Here is a 17,772-nt window from a genome sequence, read left to right on the forward strand (position 1 = left end):
AAAGTCGAATGCAAATTCATCAAACTATCAATATTTATTTTATTGAGTTAAAAAAAAAGTAAGTGTACATGTAGATACATATATTATATCGAACCTATATAGATTTTGTACACCAAGAATCTCAATCATTGTCTAAAATGCATTATCTTATCATAAATAAGGATACACTAATAATAATAATAATAATAATAATAATAATATTTATAAGGTAACATTAAAACCATCTTAATAACCATATACAATTTGATTTTGGTTTTCTTATAAATTATGATTAGGTATATTGGCTATAATGATGTATTATACACAACTATTAAAAACAAAAACAAAAAGAACAAAAACAAAATAACATGTATTAAAAATTTAAACACATGCTTCTTAATAGTGTCATTAAGATATTAAAAGCCACATTATACTATACGACTAGGTAATTAATTCTCTAAAAATTTAATTAAAATTACATTATACCGATAATAAGCAATATTTGTGGACAAATTCAACTATTTATTAAACACGATAAAAAAATGAAATTTGTAAATGAGTGCAACGTTATTATTATTTTTAACTATTTTTCATCGTATTAAGTATTTAATTGTCAATTGAAAAGTAAATTTCAAAAGAAATAATAACATATATTATGTAAACCACAATTGATTTCAGAATAGGTATCATAAAAACAACGGTAGGTAGTCCTATATTTCAGTAATTGACTATATCAATCATTGAAGTTGTACATTATTAAGTGTTTAAAAATTGAATAGAATAATTTGTGAAGTGAAGTCTATTGTATTTAAATATTAATAACACGAATGCAGAAAAAACTATTCATAAAAATTATTTATGAATGATAAGTCATTCAGGTCAGAAGAAGAAGGTGTAGATATACAAATTATGAACTATTGAGCCTAACACTAGTGAACATAATAATGATAAAAAAAAAAAACATTAACAATATAGGTGAATGACTAAAATATAATAACGATATTATGATGAACTTTTACAACGTTAAAATGCATATTATGTAGGTACTCAATAATTAAATTTGTGACTATTATTGGGTACCTAGTTGTAATAATTTGTAGGGTTTACCTACATAATATATTGGACTATGTTTGGAGTGATTTAAAATAAAAAAAATTGTATACATTTATTGTTCAACGTATTATTTAGTTAAATTGACAACAAATTAGGTACAAAATTGAAGGGCAGGTTTTATTTTTTAAAATAAGCAGTTCAATTCTCATTCTTTGTTATAAAATAATAGTAAATATATCTACCAGTGAAAAAAAAAATATTAACAACTCTATTATTATGATTACAAATTAGCAATTATGTTCTATGTAGTACTATAATCTATATGTATGTAAATCGCACTTATTATATTAGTTGCGGTAACAATACCTATATATTGGTAGTAAATAGTAATTAATAATTATTATTATTAAGTAAAAAAAAAATGTCAACTCAGATTAAATCTAAGCACAATGATGATGATAGCAATAATAATCATAATAATAATAAAATAATAGTAATAGTAATAGTAATAATACACGCATTACTTATAATATCTTAATACAAAAAACAAAGTTTGAACAAAATCACAACATTCCTGCTGTGTTTTTATATTAATTTGTTTTCGTGTTCAATATGAACAATTAATACAATCAAAGTGGAGGGTTTTATTAAACGATCCCTTGGTATGTTTAACATTAACGGTGGTATTATCGATAAAAAAAGAAAGAAAGAAAGAAAGAAAGAAAGAAAATGTAAGTAACCTGAAACCAACAAATACTAAAGAAATAATAAAATTATAAAAAGCTTGTTTAGCGAATAGATCAGTAAGTGTACGATCATATAAACACATAGGTAGCAAACATAACAATAAATTACACTTATATCGTAAGGTTATCGTAAGTAATAATAATATGACATATCAGCTATTTTTTTAAATTATTATTTTTCGGCACATGACGTATATTATATAATATGAAATAGCTGACGTTTTTGCGTGACGTCTCGTATGGCCTTTGCGACGGAAATGGGTAATTTAAATATAATATATTATTATAATATGTATTGTTGTATATTGATCGATGTCATGTTGTCCTCGTCATCGTTATGTATAGTAAATATAAAATAATAATTAAAGTCGTTGTCGTTGTTTATCAACCGGAAGCGGTTGCCGGCCCGTTGTGATCGGTCCGAGGCAACAGCGCTTGCCTGACCACCATGCTATCGTCCGTGTCTTCTTCCTCCACTTCAGGCAGCGTCTCCATGATCGGCGGCGGCACCTGGCTGGGTTGGAGCCCTTTGCCCACCAAGTAATAGGTCATCAGCTGCCCCTTGCCCTTGACCGCCACAAGGCCACGCTGTTCGAACTTGAACCCGAAATTTTGCAGAATATTACACGTTTCTTCCGTCACCTATTTTATAAACATATACAAATATTATTAAATATTAATATTGCGCTATAATATAATATAGTAGATTGAAGTAAGAGCACGTTACGTTTTTACTTCCTTATATGATAACACATAGGTGTCAATAGTATATGACATGTACGAGCAGAATATAATATTATAATAACGTATACTTAAATCAGGGACTGGAACCGAGCCTAAAAGAACCAGTTCTGAAACCGGAACCTTTAAAATATTAAGAACCAGAACTGGAACCGAAACCTTTATTTTAATATATAAAGTACCAGAACCGAACTGAAATTTTAAAATTAAATAGGTTCTTTTAGGTTAAAAAATAAAATAATTATATTTATCATAATATAAACTATGTATAAACTACGTATGGTTATATGAGTTTTCTAATATTTCTCATAATAATATTAATTAAACCCGCATTCCGGATAGGTATTTAAAATTATTATACTTTTCGCCTTTCGGTACCAAAATTATTTGGAATCGATACCTTTATTTTTTTTTTATCAAAAAACCAGAACCAGAACAGATATTTTATTTTTGGAGAACCAGTACCGGAACCGATACCGATAAATTCAAAAGGTTCTAGTCCTTGACTTAAATAGGAAAAATTAAAATACACATTATGCCTGCTTGACATGTTGGACGGTCATAAACGTGTTGGATATACATTTTAAATAGTTATACGTAGGTAGCTGTGAAAGATTAATAGTTTGTGTGCTTTAATAAATATTGAGAAAGACTGAACATACTTGTATGCATCCAGCCTTTCCAGTGCTCTCCATCCTTGACGCGACATTCACAGAATTTCCCCAAATATCGTAATGAGGTTTTCTCGCACCAATAACTCCGGCGGTTATCGGACCATGATTGATTCCTAGAAAAATACACATTTTAATTTTAAGTTTTTCATAAATCAAAATCTATATTTAAATAAAATGTACAAATTGGTAAATTGGTTTTACCTATGTTTTCGCGTTTAATTTGGTTTCACTTAAATTAGACACTAAAATACAGTAAAAACTGTAGATTAAACATATATAGATTGAAGTTAATCAGAATATATTCTGACTTAACAGTTATAATGTAGTTACAATTTAAAATAGCACACAGATCACAGCACTAACCTATAGAAAGTTTAGGTTAGAGAACACATTATGGGTAGTCTCTTTTGACAAAACAGTAAAAATAATAAAAATTGAAATATATTATACATCCAGGTATTTGTTTCAATATATATTTTTCAAGTAAATTATAATTGACAGTTCGAATTTTTAGTATACCTATAACAGTAAGTATAAGTTTAACGACATTTTTTTCTCGAAAACATAATATGTATAGTAATAATATTCTGTTAGTAGGGGATTCGCAGAATGATCATAAATCTAAATGTTCTTATTTTATAGAACAAATTTTGTCTGTGTTTCTTTTGATTGGTCTAACATTCCATATACGTGCTGTTGTTCAAAATAAATATATTTTTCAGATATCACACGAATAAAATAAAATTATTAATAAATAAAAAATTGTTCTTCGACCATTTTACGAGTCTACAAGATCAATCGATAAAATGAAACATATAAATACAATATTGTGATCTTAGAAAGATGCCTTTGGGATGGTATGTATTTGTATAACGACTGATAAGCTACTTTTTGTTAGTTTTACCTACAACTGTTTGCCAATTTATACCTGCAAGGTGTAATATCTGAACAGTATAGGTACCTGTGTTATTTTTAACCGGCGCAGCATCAAATTGTCCACGAATAAAAATAATAACCATTGAACACACATATATATATCTCGATATAGGTCGGCAAACTGGAAACCTTTCCCCTAATCTGACAAACAATAAATTTACGAGTACCCTCGTCCTATTACGTTGTGCTATAGAGTCACTGTTGCAGGCGGTAAGTTGTATTATTGTAGTATTATTGTTACCGGGCGACAAGACATGTTTGGTAAGTATTCATAAGATGAGTTATGTTAAGCAAAAAATTCGTTTCCAAATAAATTAGGTGAGACATACCCATTTTCAATACAAAGTGGTTAAAGCTTTGTTCATTTATCCCCTGAAGTGCTTTTTTGAGATCGAAAGCAAAGTCCACCAGCAATGCGAGGTGTGCCCATCTAACTTCAATTGGATCTTCAGGCTAAAATATAGAATTTATGTACCAAAACGATATTGATTAAAATGTGTCAGATTGAGTACCTATATAATATTACAAATAATAACTGTAATAAATAAATCAATATTACCTTTACGACACGCGAAGGGTTAAGTCCACTTGCAGCCATATAAGTTGAACCGATTGTTTTAATCTTAATAATATCCTGGTAGCGCGGTTGTTCCAGAAGCTGTGAATAATATATAAGTAAGTTACGAATTAGTTTAAATTGGTATTATATAGTTATAAACTTATAACACTAATATATGTTGTAAGTATATGATGTGTTTACTTACCGCATCAAAATCAGATATAACTTCGTTGAGAAATCTTAAGCACTCGAGGCCTTGATTGTTAACCGTCTCCTCCGAATAGAAATCTAAAACAATTAATTTTGTTTGTAAACGTATGATTATACAGGTAATTACTTAATAGTTAATAGTATATGGTAATATTATAATATAATAATATAGTAAACATTTAACTTGGAAATTACCTGAAAAGTTTGGCATAGATGCGAACAAAACTCCAACTTCGGCATAACTCTGACTGTATAGTTCTTCGTGCTGACGTTTGTAACTACCTAAGAAATGTTTGGCTACGTGCGGAGGTAAAATATTGTACACTAATGCTTCGTTTCTCCTTCGTATGTCTGAAGCCCTTTCCCTCTGTTCTTCGACTTCTGTTCGCCATAGATATAGAACTCTCGACGATTTGTCCATCTGAATATACATCAAACATTTCGTTCAATAAGTAGATAATAATATTACGCTGGTTTTGTTTTTATAAAATACAGAAGCTTACATTTCTAGCCAAAAACACTAGTGCCATTGTGACGGCTATGAGTAGAAACGACAATGCATACTTCGATGGCAAAACCCTGAAAACGATTGTAGAATTAGGTACCTATGTTCATAATTAGTTAAGATATAATTGTTTATACGTTTCAGATAGTGTCCTGAACCTGAAACACAGATAATCCCTCAATTCTTAGAGGGAGGAGGGATAACAATAAATTAAGCAATGTTTAGTAGGTATATGTACTTTTAAGTGCACCTGCAATCAGTGGCATTATACGTTTATATAATTATATTATCATATCACTCCACCTTTTGCCCATCCAATTTTATTTAATATTGCTGAAGTGGTAAGTTTACATAATTTGCCAATTATTTTGTAGTTAATAATGTATGAAATGTTCAATTTTTATAGCTAAAGCTTGAAAATGTAATAAAACGTTCATGATAAGTAGTTTATATATCTGCTGTAACCAAAAAATCTAAAAAATATATACACGATTTTTTTTATAGACATTTTAAGTTAAAATTTGGACGAAATTGGATATATAAACGAAGGGTGACGAATTTAGTAATATTGTTGTAATTTTAAAATATTATTTGTGGGTACTTGAAACTTTTGATTTTTGAGGCATAATATTATCGTGTTTTATACATCACAATGACATTTTCAAATGCAATGTTTTCGATACAAATTAGTTCAAGTTCCGTATTACTAATAATAAAATAAATTACTTTAATATAAATATAATGTAGGTTATACTCGTATATCATAAATTGTACATAAATAACGTAATACAGGCTGACAGACAGTCTCCACGCAAAAAAATTTTTCAAAAGTAATGGTTTCTCATTAAAATCAAATCGAACACAATATACATTACAGTGACTCAATGACGAAATGTACACTCGACACCTACAATTGCAGTACAGCAGAGTAGTTATCTATCTACTTCCCCTCTTTAGGTTAGGTTAGGTTATTCATTTAATTTTTAAACCACATTTGTCGTCAGTTATTTTCAATATTTCCACGCTCAGTCATCTTGCCATGGTTTGTTATACTTTTTATTCAGATACCCTATTAAGTTAATACAATTATATGAAATAAATAATAATAGTTTTGCGACAAATTAAAGGTGGCGTTCTAGATTTTAGTATTTTGGGCACCAAATTATACCTTGTGCCCGAGTAGAGGTATGCATGTGCGTTACCCATATATATATATTATTATTATGATGATGTATAATATGTCTGACATGAACACGAAAAAAATTTGTAAATACGGAATAATAAATGGAGTGCATACAGCATATTAAAATGAATCTAGAGTATCGAGGAACGTAATTAGGTGATAATTATAATCATACTTGAACGGTTTGTAAATGATTGAGTCTTCGCAGTCAATAGCAGTGCCTACTGTAACTACGTTAACAACGCAATGCATCAGAGTGATGACGAACAGTATAGTTGCTTTGGTGAAATGAGACAATTGAGTCAACATGGAAGTGGCAATTAGCGCCAACACCATGAAGTAAGTGAAGTATGATGGATACATACAATAAGTCGATGGATCGCTTTGGCCATGCGTGCAGTTGGTTAGTATTTGTTTGTCTGACCAACAAGATACCTTTGAAAAAAATCGTAATTTTTGATCGAACCAATAATAATATTATGAATTATGATTCTTTAACTTACAAGTCCCACAAGATTGGTAGATGCTAGCAATGACGCGGCAGTGATGCCAAGTATACGTCGAATCCACAAAGAGTCATTTATGGTCTCACTGAACCATACAATTTTCGATGGCAGAATCTAATAACAATTAAATTGTAAGTTAACATCAAAATTCGAACGAATAATTTCGCAAAATAATACTAAGTAGGTACCTTCCTGTACAAAGTTAAATAACTCAACAACTAATAGTTGGAATAATTTTAAAGGTATAGGTACATGAACATTTTATGAAAGTCATCTTTTTGATGACTTTCGGGAAAAAAGATGATATCATTTTTTTAAAAAAGTTGGTAACGCTACAGGAATACTTCACTAACACTCCTTAAGTGGTAAAACAATATAAGTACCTATTTGAAAATATGATTTTAAGAATACTTAAATATTAAAAAAATCAATAAATATATTGTTAAAGGAAAACATAATGTAGGGATGAGTATATGCTCGGTGAATTACCAATGTGTATCTCAAGTCAAAATTGTAGAAATTTATTACATTATCGCACTATGGTAATACTCCTATATTATAATATATATAGATATTTAAATATCTGTATGAATAATTTAAAACCATACTTCAAATAAACATTGATAGTACCTATACTACGGTATTGGTACATTTTAGTTTTTTATAATAATGAATTGCAACTTTTTTTACATTGCTTTTAATTACAAAGTTTTATTTACTTACTCTTGGGAAAATGTCTGCGACTGATACTACTACAATAATCAATAGTAATACTAATGCAAGACAACTGGACATGTAGCTTAAAATATCTCTACAAAGTACAATATAAAGTATTATTAGAATTTTATAATTTTAAAACAATTTAGGTTTGTACATTTTATTATAATATTATATATATTTTATTTATTACAAACCTGGGCAACATAATAATTTGTGCGGAAGACGTTAAGAACAGTACTAACGGACAACCTATAAGAGACACACCAGATGCAGCTTCTTTGTGGTATTTATATTCACGTTCTTTTGCTTCATCATTAAATGCCAAAGTGAAAAATTTTGTATGCTTGTTTAAATCCCTTCAAACGAATCATAAACGTAAATTACTATTAATGTATTGATTATATTTAAGTATTAAGTTATAACTTCAAAATGATTGTGTTATTTTATATTTATTAATATTATTATAGATTAGTACATACTTAACGGGCAATAAACCACTCTTTATTATTTATAAAAATATTTGTTTTACAAAGTTTTATGTCGTTATAAAATAACATTTTTGAAAATCAAAGAAGATAAAAATAAAATTTTCAAAATTTAGGGGGGGAATGCATGCTTTAAAAATGTATCGATAAAAATGTCTCTTACTACACAGAAAATATTTGGTGGGAAAATGTCCCGAAGGAATAGGCAATGTACCCTTAAAACCGTACTTTTCGAGTAAGCATAAAATAAGACTTTCTCATGTGGAACCCCCACTTATCTAGATTTATTGATATTTTAGGAAACAATTGAATAATTTTTTTTTTTACTTGGGGGCTTTACAACTTGTTTGGTGGACTAAGCTAACTGCTGGGGGAGCCACCCTAGTTGCGCTTATGGCGGAAGGCCATGTCTGCACACTGTGAAAATAGCTGAAGCAGTCGTGGACATTCTTAAATATTTTTAGGTACTTACGAAAAAGTTTCCTTATTGATGTGATACCAGAATGGCTCAATGTTTTCGAATAAATTCGTGCAAAAAAAAGCTGTTCGTGCAGAGGTAGCTAAAATGCAAGCTTTATTCGCACGTTTCGGAGTACCCAGTACCCACATCGATCACTTCAGACGGGACAAAATGTTTTACGGAGACTGAATTCAATACGTTTTGCACCAGTGGAGGTATTAAACATTAAGTCGGTGCACATTTCCATACCAAAACTAATGGGGCCGCAGAATCGGGAGTCAAAATAATCAAAAAAATAAATAATAAAATAATAAATTTGAAAAAAATAAATCTATCGTCAGCATGTTACAAATGTATGAATGTTTGTTTTTGTATCGCAATACGCCTCGTTCCGTGTTACGTCAGTCACCAGAAAAACTTTTGTTAGGGCATAGTAGACAAACGCTATTCGACAAACTGATTTCCGATATAATTGTATCTATAATAATACAATATAGTCATTTCACTATACAAATCATTAATTAAATTAAAATATGAATATAACTGTTAAAAAAATATTCAAGAAGTTGATTAATGTGATACAAGTAGCGGAAGCCCTCCGTATCAAGTGTTGTAAAAACATTCCCCCCCCCTCTTGTTTGGTATAGTATAAAACTGGCCGCACTGATTAATACTTTTTGGAGAACGAAAAAAATTTAATTCCAACATTTAACAATATTACTAATGATGTTTGTTGCTATATTTATTGTTTCATTAAAATATAGGTACTATTTTTTTATATAATATTACAGCAGGCCTTGTGGCATTTTTATTGGTTTATAATTATGTCTGATCTAATTTACGATTTTAAAATTAAATTTTAATACAAACCATATTATAGTGCAGTATAAAATATTATATTATTGAGCCCATAATTCTTCATATTATACTCAAACCCAAACGATAAATTGTAGCTAGTTGATATACTTTTATCATCATATTGCATATTCCAATATTCGATAAAGTCAAGTGGGGAACGTACAAAATAAAACCATGTAGGCACTTTCAAGTAATGATCGCACCCATCCGCAAGTCAGGAGATCTTCTGTTTTTGCTGATAGATTAATACATTTTCTAAATTTTGTTAATTGTTAAAAGTGGTATTCTAGACTAAAATTTTTTGGCCTCTCCCCTCCCCCCCCCCAACATGGAATTGACCTGAAGACACCCTTGCCTGCAGGGGATACATTCGAGCTAGATGACGACATAACATTTTTTCATCGTGATAACGCGATGATCAATTTTTTTGAAACAAACACCATCAATGACGAAGCTTGATATTACATACGTTATTATCAGAAGACACGTACAAGCTATTGCCTTTGTCTCCCAAATGATCGGTAATAGTTAAAAAAAATTGTCAGCTATCCTATTCGACAATTTTGAATCAAAAATGTTAAATTTCGCTGAGCGATATCAAGCACGGAAAGAGGAATGATGAAAGCGTTGCTTAATGGTGCGCACGTCTAAGAGACATAGCGTTGGAATGTTCACCTACGTGGATCGGAACTAGAGATTGTAATTCGAGATATTTTCGTGGTTGGCATGGGTCCAGGGAAAATACATGCTCGTTTATTTGAAGAGGACGCTTCCAACACGGTTGTAACACTAGCGAAATTAATGGAAGTAGTGACTTAGTAGTAAGCAATAGGCGAAGTACTGCGAAAAATATTCGGCTTTGCAGTAAAGAATCAAAAATGTATGTTGTTTTTTTATTTATTTTTTCAAAAATGTTGTTTTGTTATAATATAACAACTTACAATTATATAAAAAAAAAAAAAAATTGAAAAACATTAATAGTTTTTGAAATAATGTTCTTTGTTAAAATAAATAATAATCACCAGGTAAGATATATAAGTAATATGGGGTAAGTATTGTGCAAACGGTTCACTCCCATGTAGCCATGTATCTCAAAAAAAAAAGGTATAGATATATAACATTGTAGATATTATAGGTAATAGCCAATAGACATAATTTTATATATGTCAGTGCAGAAATATTTATTTAATTATTAATTTTAGGGGGGGCTTATTTTTTCTCTAGTTCTTGTAGAACTTGAATATTTATCACCTGTTACTTTATGACACCATTGTTCATGAAAAAAACTTAGTGAGGGGCGGCTCTTGCACCTATTACACTGAGGTATGTAATTTATTATTACTGTTAAACATCCACCATCTCATAAAATATTTTCAACATAGAAGGGTATTTATGCAATCAAATATCAATAATTGGTTTCAGACTCTCACCAATTTCAATTTAAATAGATTTATGCATATTTCCGAGAAAATATTGTAATACTCGGTTCACAGAAATAATATAATAATTTAAAATATAAATGTGAAACATTGTATTATACCTACACCCTAACAATAATGAAATATTATTTGTGGAATTCTCGGAATCTTCGACACGAGCACATTGTTTCGTCAATATTCAGGACGATAATAGAACAAAACGTTACGACACAACGAATGAAATTCAATTAGTCGAAAAATCGGAATATACCGAATGGGGTTACTATTGTTTTTATAATATTATTATGGGACATTAGCTGTACCTACAAAAATCAATTTGTGACGGTACCTATATATTATTATTCATCTGATTTAATGGAAGAATGGTTTAATGTTTTCGACATTTAGGTAAAACGTGGAAACACTTCAAAACCATTCATCCGAATAATAATATTATACGTCGAGTATATTTTATAATGACTATAGTGCACGCCGCAGTGTCACATGATGTTGACGGGTGGGTAGGTGGGTGGTTGGGGGCACCTGGACCAAGTTCCATAGTGAAAATATAATAATATTACCTATATCAGAATTCATAATGTGTGAAATATGTATAATATTATTTAATAATATTGTAACCTACAACCCATGGTTGAAATATACAGGTTATTACATATTGACTCGGATTGTTATCGTTAGAAACAAAATGGCCGCGTAAAGGGATATCATAAATATACATTTTTCTTATCATCAAAAACACGCAAAATAACCAACAAATTCAAAATTCCCGCGCATGTATACTTGATTATTATTGGCTCCCATTACGCTGCCATTTTTGTTTTTATCATCTATCATCTTGATTAAGAAGGGGTATAAATGCAATAACCTTGTATATTTCAACCATGCTACAGCCCCTTAAAAATATGTAATATTGGCAAAAGTGAAAATAATTCTTATACAAGCGACTGGCGCACGATGCACCTAAGTAGTCAATTACCTGTGGCCATCTCTGTTCATCAAGTCCTTCCTCAATCGCTTCTTGAAGTTATCGGAGTCCTCTTTGGCCTGAGCTATTAAATCGGCGTCGTCAATCGGTGTCGCGCACTGTTTACACACACAAGTTGTCGGTAATTTTAACAAATCAATTGAGGAACCGTGAAAACAGTCCAAAAAACTGCAAAATACTTACTACAGATTCTTTGCTGGCACTGTGCTGATCGGTCAACGATCCGTTTTGCACATCCATTTTGAACTGCCACGCGAAAAACGAAAAATTGTTTTAAAAAAATCTCATTTGACAAAGTGAAAAATCTGTACTCGAATGGCAATTATTATTTACCGGTTTGATTGTTTTTATGATGAAGAAAGTTTTTATGCTGGCCATCTTGAGAGCTTCTTCACGCCGTTCTCCGTAGCCGGGCTCGACTTCGAACTCTCCATTTAAGAAACTCAAAGTTTTTTCGGATATGTGCACTCGTCTGAAAACACAACAATAATCACGTTTCGTCAAAAAAAAAATTATGCATAGGTCGTTATTTGTCTTCTTTTTCGCACGGACGGACGTACCCCGGCATTCCACTGCTTTCCATTTTGTTCGCCAATTCCACATCCTTGGAGTAAACGTCGAACTGCCACTGCCTCTGACCCAGGACACCGGCTAAAACGGCTCCCGTGTGTATGCCCACCCGCATGTCCACCGGCGAATTGGTCGTCTGTTGTACGTATCTGGTATGGCGGAGAAAAAACAAAATAATATATCAATACCTACGCCAGCTGGGACTTGGAAATTCGGCCGAAAATCCTAATTCTTACTTGATAGCTTTGACCATAGATAGTCCCATGTGTACGCTGAGCACAGCGTGGTCGGGTCGTTCTTTGGGAGCGCCGCTAATACAATAGTAACAATCACCCAAAATCTTGATCCTGAGTTGTTGGTATTTCTAGAAATGGTATAGGCGTAAAATAAAATGTACGGTACACAGGTGTAGGGTGTATAATAATAATAATAAAAATAATAGTATGTATTTTATGTAGTTGCACAGTAGATATTATGAGGTATCGCACAATAAAAATGAATTCACCTCGGACAGTCGATCGAATCTGGCGAACAGCTCATTGAGAATTTTCACCAGGTCGGACGCTGAGTATGTTGACGATATTGCCGTGAATCCAACGATGTCGGCATACAATATACTGTAATGCAATAAAATATATTATAATTTATGAACGGTGACATATTTAAATCAAAGTTATTGTACCTATACATGTATATATATAAAAAATGGAATTAAAACTGATAAAATATAATAAAAAAAAATACCTTTTACAGCAAAGAAAAAATAACTAAAACACACTGTAGCGGAAGAAAATTCAATATGAACGTTCATTCTTGTATGTGAGTTTTTTTTCTTTTACTTTACGAAAGAATATATGAAAAATGAATATTTTAAAACTACATTTTATGTTGTATTGTGCGCACGTATGTGGATAATTTAGGACAAGAGTTACATAATATTACCAAAGAACTATATATTTCTAAGTTATATAATTTATTTTAAATGGATACTAGGTTTTTGAATAACTTAAATGAGACGTTTTAGACGAAGGTTTCTAGATTGGGTTTCTACAAAAACAATCTTTAACGGCGAAAAACAGAAGCAAAACCCTCTACCTATACCTACCTTGCTCTCCTTAAAAGTTGGCTTTACGGCTTTACGTATTACAACACTCGACAGAACACAAAAAGTAACAATGAAATTAACCCGCGTACCGTTTAATTAATTTGTTTGTTATAGTTTTCGTTATATTACATAAAGTAATTCGTAAATTAAAAAGACCATTGTTTGGACTTGATTAATTATACAACTCGAGGTAAGAAAATATTTGCAGTACTCATAAATAAATCCACTTCATTAATAACGATCACGTGGAATGGCAAAAATAATGCTTAAATCGAAATATTATTGTTTTATATTATGATCAAACAATATGCCTATATATGCGCCAAGCACATGACATGCATCACATAATATATAATTGTGAATTTTGAATATTGAATATTTGAATTTTGAATAATAATTTAAATTTAATCATCGTTGTGTGGCTACAATGTTTCACTTTTAGAAAGTTTAATGTTATCGAATTAAAAAATGTAATCCACAACTATGAAAAATTATGTACCATTAATTGTGTACTTATGTATAATATAATATTATACTTATATAGATTAAATGATGCCATAATACGTATTTAGACCGACTATAATAAATAATAATATTATACTATTGTGCCTAATAGATGAAATGAATGAGATGATAGAATAAAAACATGTATCAATTAAAGTTATTTTTGAGAAAAGCGATTACAACAAGGTACTGGACATATAGTAGGAATTTTTCCGTTGGTCTCATTCTATAGTATTCGACATCACAAACATATAATAAGTAATAACGCCGTCGTGTGTCGGAATCTATTTCACAAAATATATTGTACAAATGTCCAAACAACAAAACATAAATATCAAAGAAAATATATTGCCTTCGTAAATATACAGAACATTGCAAGTATAAAATTCTACTTGAGCGGAGCCCATTTAGTATAAGACGTTCGTGTATTTGATATGTACGATTGAGTTCAGCTCAAATTGTAATTTGTATGCCTAATATATTGTTTTCCTTATTCAGTGACATATATTATTTTTAAATTGTCGACGATAAACAGTACATTTAATTGATTGAATGTAATCTTTTTACTGTTGATGATTTATAATATTATTATACATTCGCGTCATAGCTCTGTAAATTTGGTGATAAAACTGTAATAGGTATAACTTCGATAAAATTATTCTTTGTAAATCGTTCAAATTAAAATATTATCATCGTCCATTAAACTTTGTGCAACATATTATAATATTGTTCTAGAAGAGCTATAATATTATACTTTCGATAAACCACGCATAATTGTATTATTTTATATTTAAAAAAAAATTAATAACTAACACAATCTACGTAGGTATAAATTTGGGCCGGGACGAGAACGGTTGAGCAATACGCATGCACGTGTTTGTATTTAAATTGCCGTGGCGTATAATATAATATGCCATATATGACATTATTATAATTATTTTATCCACCAATTAAAATATAGAACCACGACAATTAATAGTATTATTACGAAATATTATACAAGACGATCGTTTGTATTTTCGTCATTATCAATTTTCGTATATTAAATATAATAATATATACTATAGGAGACGGCGGCGGTGTACATTTTAGTAATTGAATTTTCCGACAAAAGTCATAAGGTCATCATAAAAGTTCTTTTGATAATGATTTTCTTTTGACGAAATTCGACTTTCGTTATTTCATTTTTAACTCTACAAATATACACATGTAATATAATATATTATTATATACCTACAATATGTGTACAGAGACATAGTACATAAAAATAAATATAATATTATTGTATAGACTATAGGCACGTAATACGTACCTAACGTTTTCGTGTCGACTCATGTATATCTTTTTGAATTGACTGTCCAATGCCTCACCCAAATCCTGACGCATTTTGACGGCTACGTGTTCCGGTAACACGGACAACAACAGCCGTTCCTGATAAAAAAATGAAAATGAAAATGAAAACATCGAGTATCAAAAAGCTGTACATTATTATTATTATTATTATTATTATACGTGTGTAATATTATTATAAGGATACCCACGCACGCGCACGAGACGGTAATTAATGGTGTTTTGTTGTTTTATACTCGGGAAATAATATAATAATAATAATAAACTCCTACCGCTGAGCTATTATTTTTGCGCCAGGTCAAACAACGCGGCCGGCGAAGACCGCGTCCGTCCAATTCACTTAACATGGTCGAAACACGAAAAATCACTGGTAAGTCGTAATGAAAGCCGACTGCGGAGGGAACTTTATTGTCAAAACACGAAGAATCCCTAGTAAGTCGTAATGAAAACCGACTGCGGAGGGATAGAAAATACATGTTATATACACAAAGGGCCCGAGGTGGAATGACAAAGTGTGGTATTATTTGCGGGACCATATTTTTTGGCGATGCAACGACTTCCTGAGAATATAATATGTGTGGATTTATTGCTGAATCGGATGCTCGCGATACGGTAGTAACCGCGCTTGGTACATACGAGGATTTCAATAGACCATTAAAAAAAAAACATGTATTCACATTGGTTATTCGTGGTGCAGAATCTGTACCTATTAAAAAAAATTGGATTTGACGCGCTTAATTAACAATTTTGCAACGTTAAACGTATATTTTTTGGTTACCAAAAAACACTAGGTAGGTACCTCATGTTACTACCCTACAAAATTCTAATCCTATTGCTGTAACATAATAATATAATATAATGTATGATTTAAGTTATAACTATAATAAATTGAAACTTTTATATAGCATTTTTATATTATTATTTTTAAATATTTACATATTGTTTTTTTGGAAATGTCGTCTATTATTGTGTTTTTAAAATACTTTGTATACACTGTACGAATATATATGTTTATACCAAACAAATTGTCTGTGATATGATATTTAATAAGATATTAGTATCTTTTTTATGTTTACAATTATTTTTTATTTTTTGTAAAATAATAAATATAAATATTCATTTTTGACCCGTACTTCGTTAATTGTTGTCATATTTTATAGAAAATAACGGTTTTATAAAAGTGAAATACGAAATAAATTTTATTCAAAGCTATCAGTAATGTGTACATTGAGTAATTACCATATTACCTATATGGCTATATAATATATTATATTATATGGACTCAAAAAATCGAATATTAGCTCATAAATATATTATTATAAAGTGTGCAGTAACAGGGAGGTTATAAAATATAATTGACAAATTTCGAAAGTCATACTGACATCTTTCGAGTATCATCTATCACATAAATAATATTATTATAGCCTATAGGTAGTGTTTTTGTTTACAAAACTTAAATAAAAAAAAATTTTACTATTATAGGTATAACAACTAAAATATTGTTTTCATGTGCCTTTGAGTATTATAATAAAAAATAATAACTTATGTTATGGTTAGCCAACAGTTATGATTTTAGAGAACATAATGTTTGTTTTATTTCTTATACTTTACGCGTTTTTTAATAATACAATTCTCAATAACCAATGCGAAAGACTTTGTTCCTATGGGAGATTCTACTGCGTAGCGTCTTCATCTTCAACAAATACTCGTGTGGAAAATAATATTAAACCAGGAACTGGAACCTTTTGAATTTATCAGTATCGGTTCCGGTACTGGTTCTCCAAAAATAAAATAACGGTTCCGGGTCATTTCTGGAAAAAAAAAAATAAAGGTATCGGTTCCAGATAATTTAGGTACCGAAAAGTATAATATAGTTTTAAATACCTATCCGGAATAAGGGCTTAATTAATATTTAATAGTATGAGAAATATTAGAAAACTCATATGATTATACATAGTTTATACAGAAAAAACCATTAATTTATGATAAATAAAATTATTTTATTTTTGAACCTAAAAGAACCCACTTAATTTAAAAATTCATGTTTGGTTCTGGTACTTAATTTATTAAAATAAAGGTTTCGGTTCCGGTTCCAGTTCTTAATACTTTAAAGGTTCCGATTTCAGAACCAGTTCTTTTTAGGTTCGGTTCCAGTCCCTGTATTAAACGGACGATAGTTTTGTATATTACACGAGTTTCCTAGA

At 30.2% G+C, this 17,772-nt stretch overlaps 1 protein-coding gene across 1 annotated transcript in view; it reads right to left on the reverse strand.

The window, feature by feature from the left end:
* LOC132933788 (adenylate cyclase type 3) overlaps positions 1-17,772 on the reverse strand; it is a 110,675-nt gene continuing 92,903 nt past the window's right edge. The window contains exons 3-20 of the mRNA XM_061000063.1: positions 15,531-15,649; positions 13,115-13,226; positions 12,846-12,973; positions 12,600-12,758; positions 12,373-12,511; positions 12,223-12,285; positions 12,031-12,137; positions 8,007-8,168; positions 7,816-7,903; positions 7,090-7,206; positions 6,762-7,021; positions 5,402-5,477; positions 5,094-5,319; positions 4,894-4,976; positions 4,689-4,787; positions 4,459-4,582; positions 3,182-3,306; positions 1-2,420 (exon numbers count right to left, since the gene is read on the reverse strand). Of these exons, the coding sequence (XP_060856046.1) occupies positions 2,163-2,420; positions 3,182-3,306; positions 4,459-4,582; positions 4,689-4,787; positions 4,894-4,976; positions 5,094-5,319; positions 5,402-5,477; positions 6,762-7,021; positions 7,090-7,206; positions 7,816-7,903; positions 8,007-8,168; positions 12,031-12,137; positions 12,223-12,285; positions 12,373-12,511; positions 12,600-12,758; positions 12,846-12,973; positions 13,115-13,226; positions 15,531-15,649 (2,445 nt within the window). The 3' untranslated portion in view covers positions 1-2,162. The remainder of the gene's footprint in view (positions 2,421-3,181; positions 3,307-4,458; positions 4,583-4,688; positions 4,788-4,893; positions 4,977-5,093; positions 5,320-5,401; positions 5,478-6,761; positions 7,022-7,089; positions 7,207-7,815; positions 7,904-8,006; positions 8,169-12,030; positions 12,138-12,222; positions 12,286-12,372; positions 12,512-12,599; positions 12,759-12,845; positions 12,974-13,114; positions 13,227-15,530; positions 15,650-17,772) is intronic.

This window comes from Metopolophium dirhodum, chromosome 1 (genome assembly GCF_019925205.1).
Source record: "Metopolophium dirhodum isolate CAU chromosome 1, ASM1992520v1, whole genome shotgun sequence".
Taxonomy (NCBI): Eukaryota; Metazoa; Arthropoda; class Insecta; order Hemiptera; family Aphididae; genus Metopolophium; species Metopolophium dirhodum.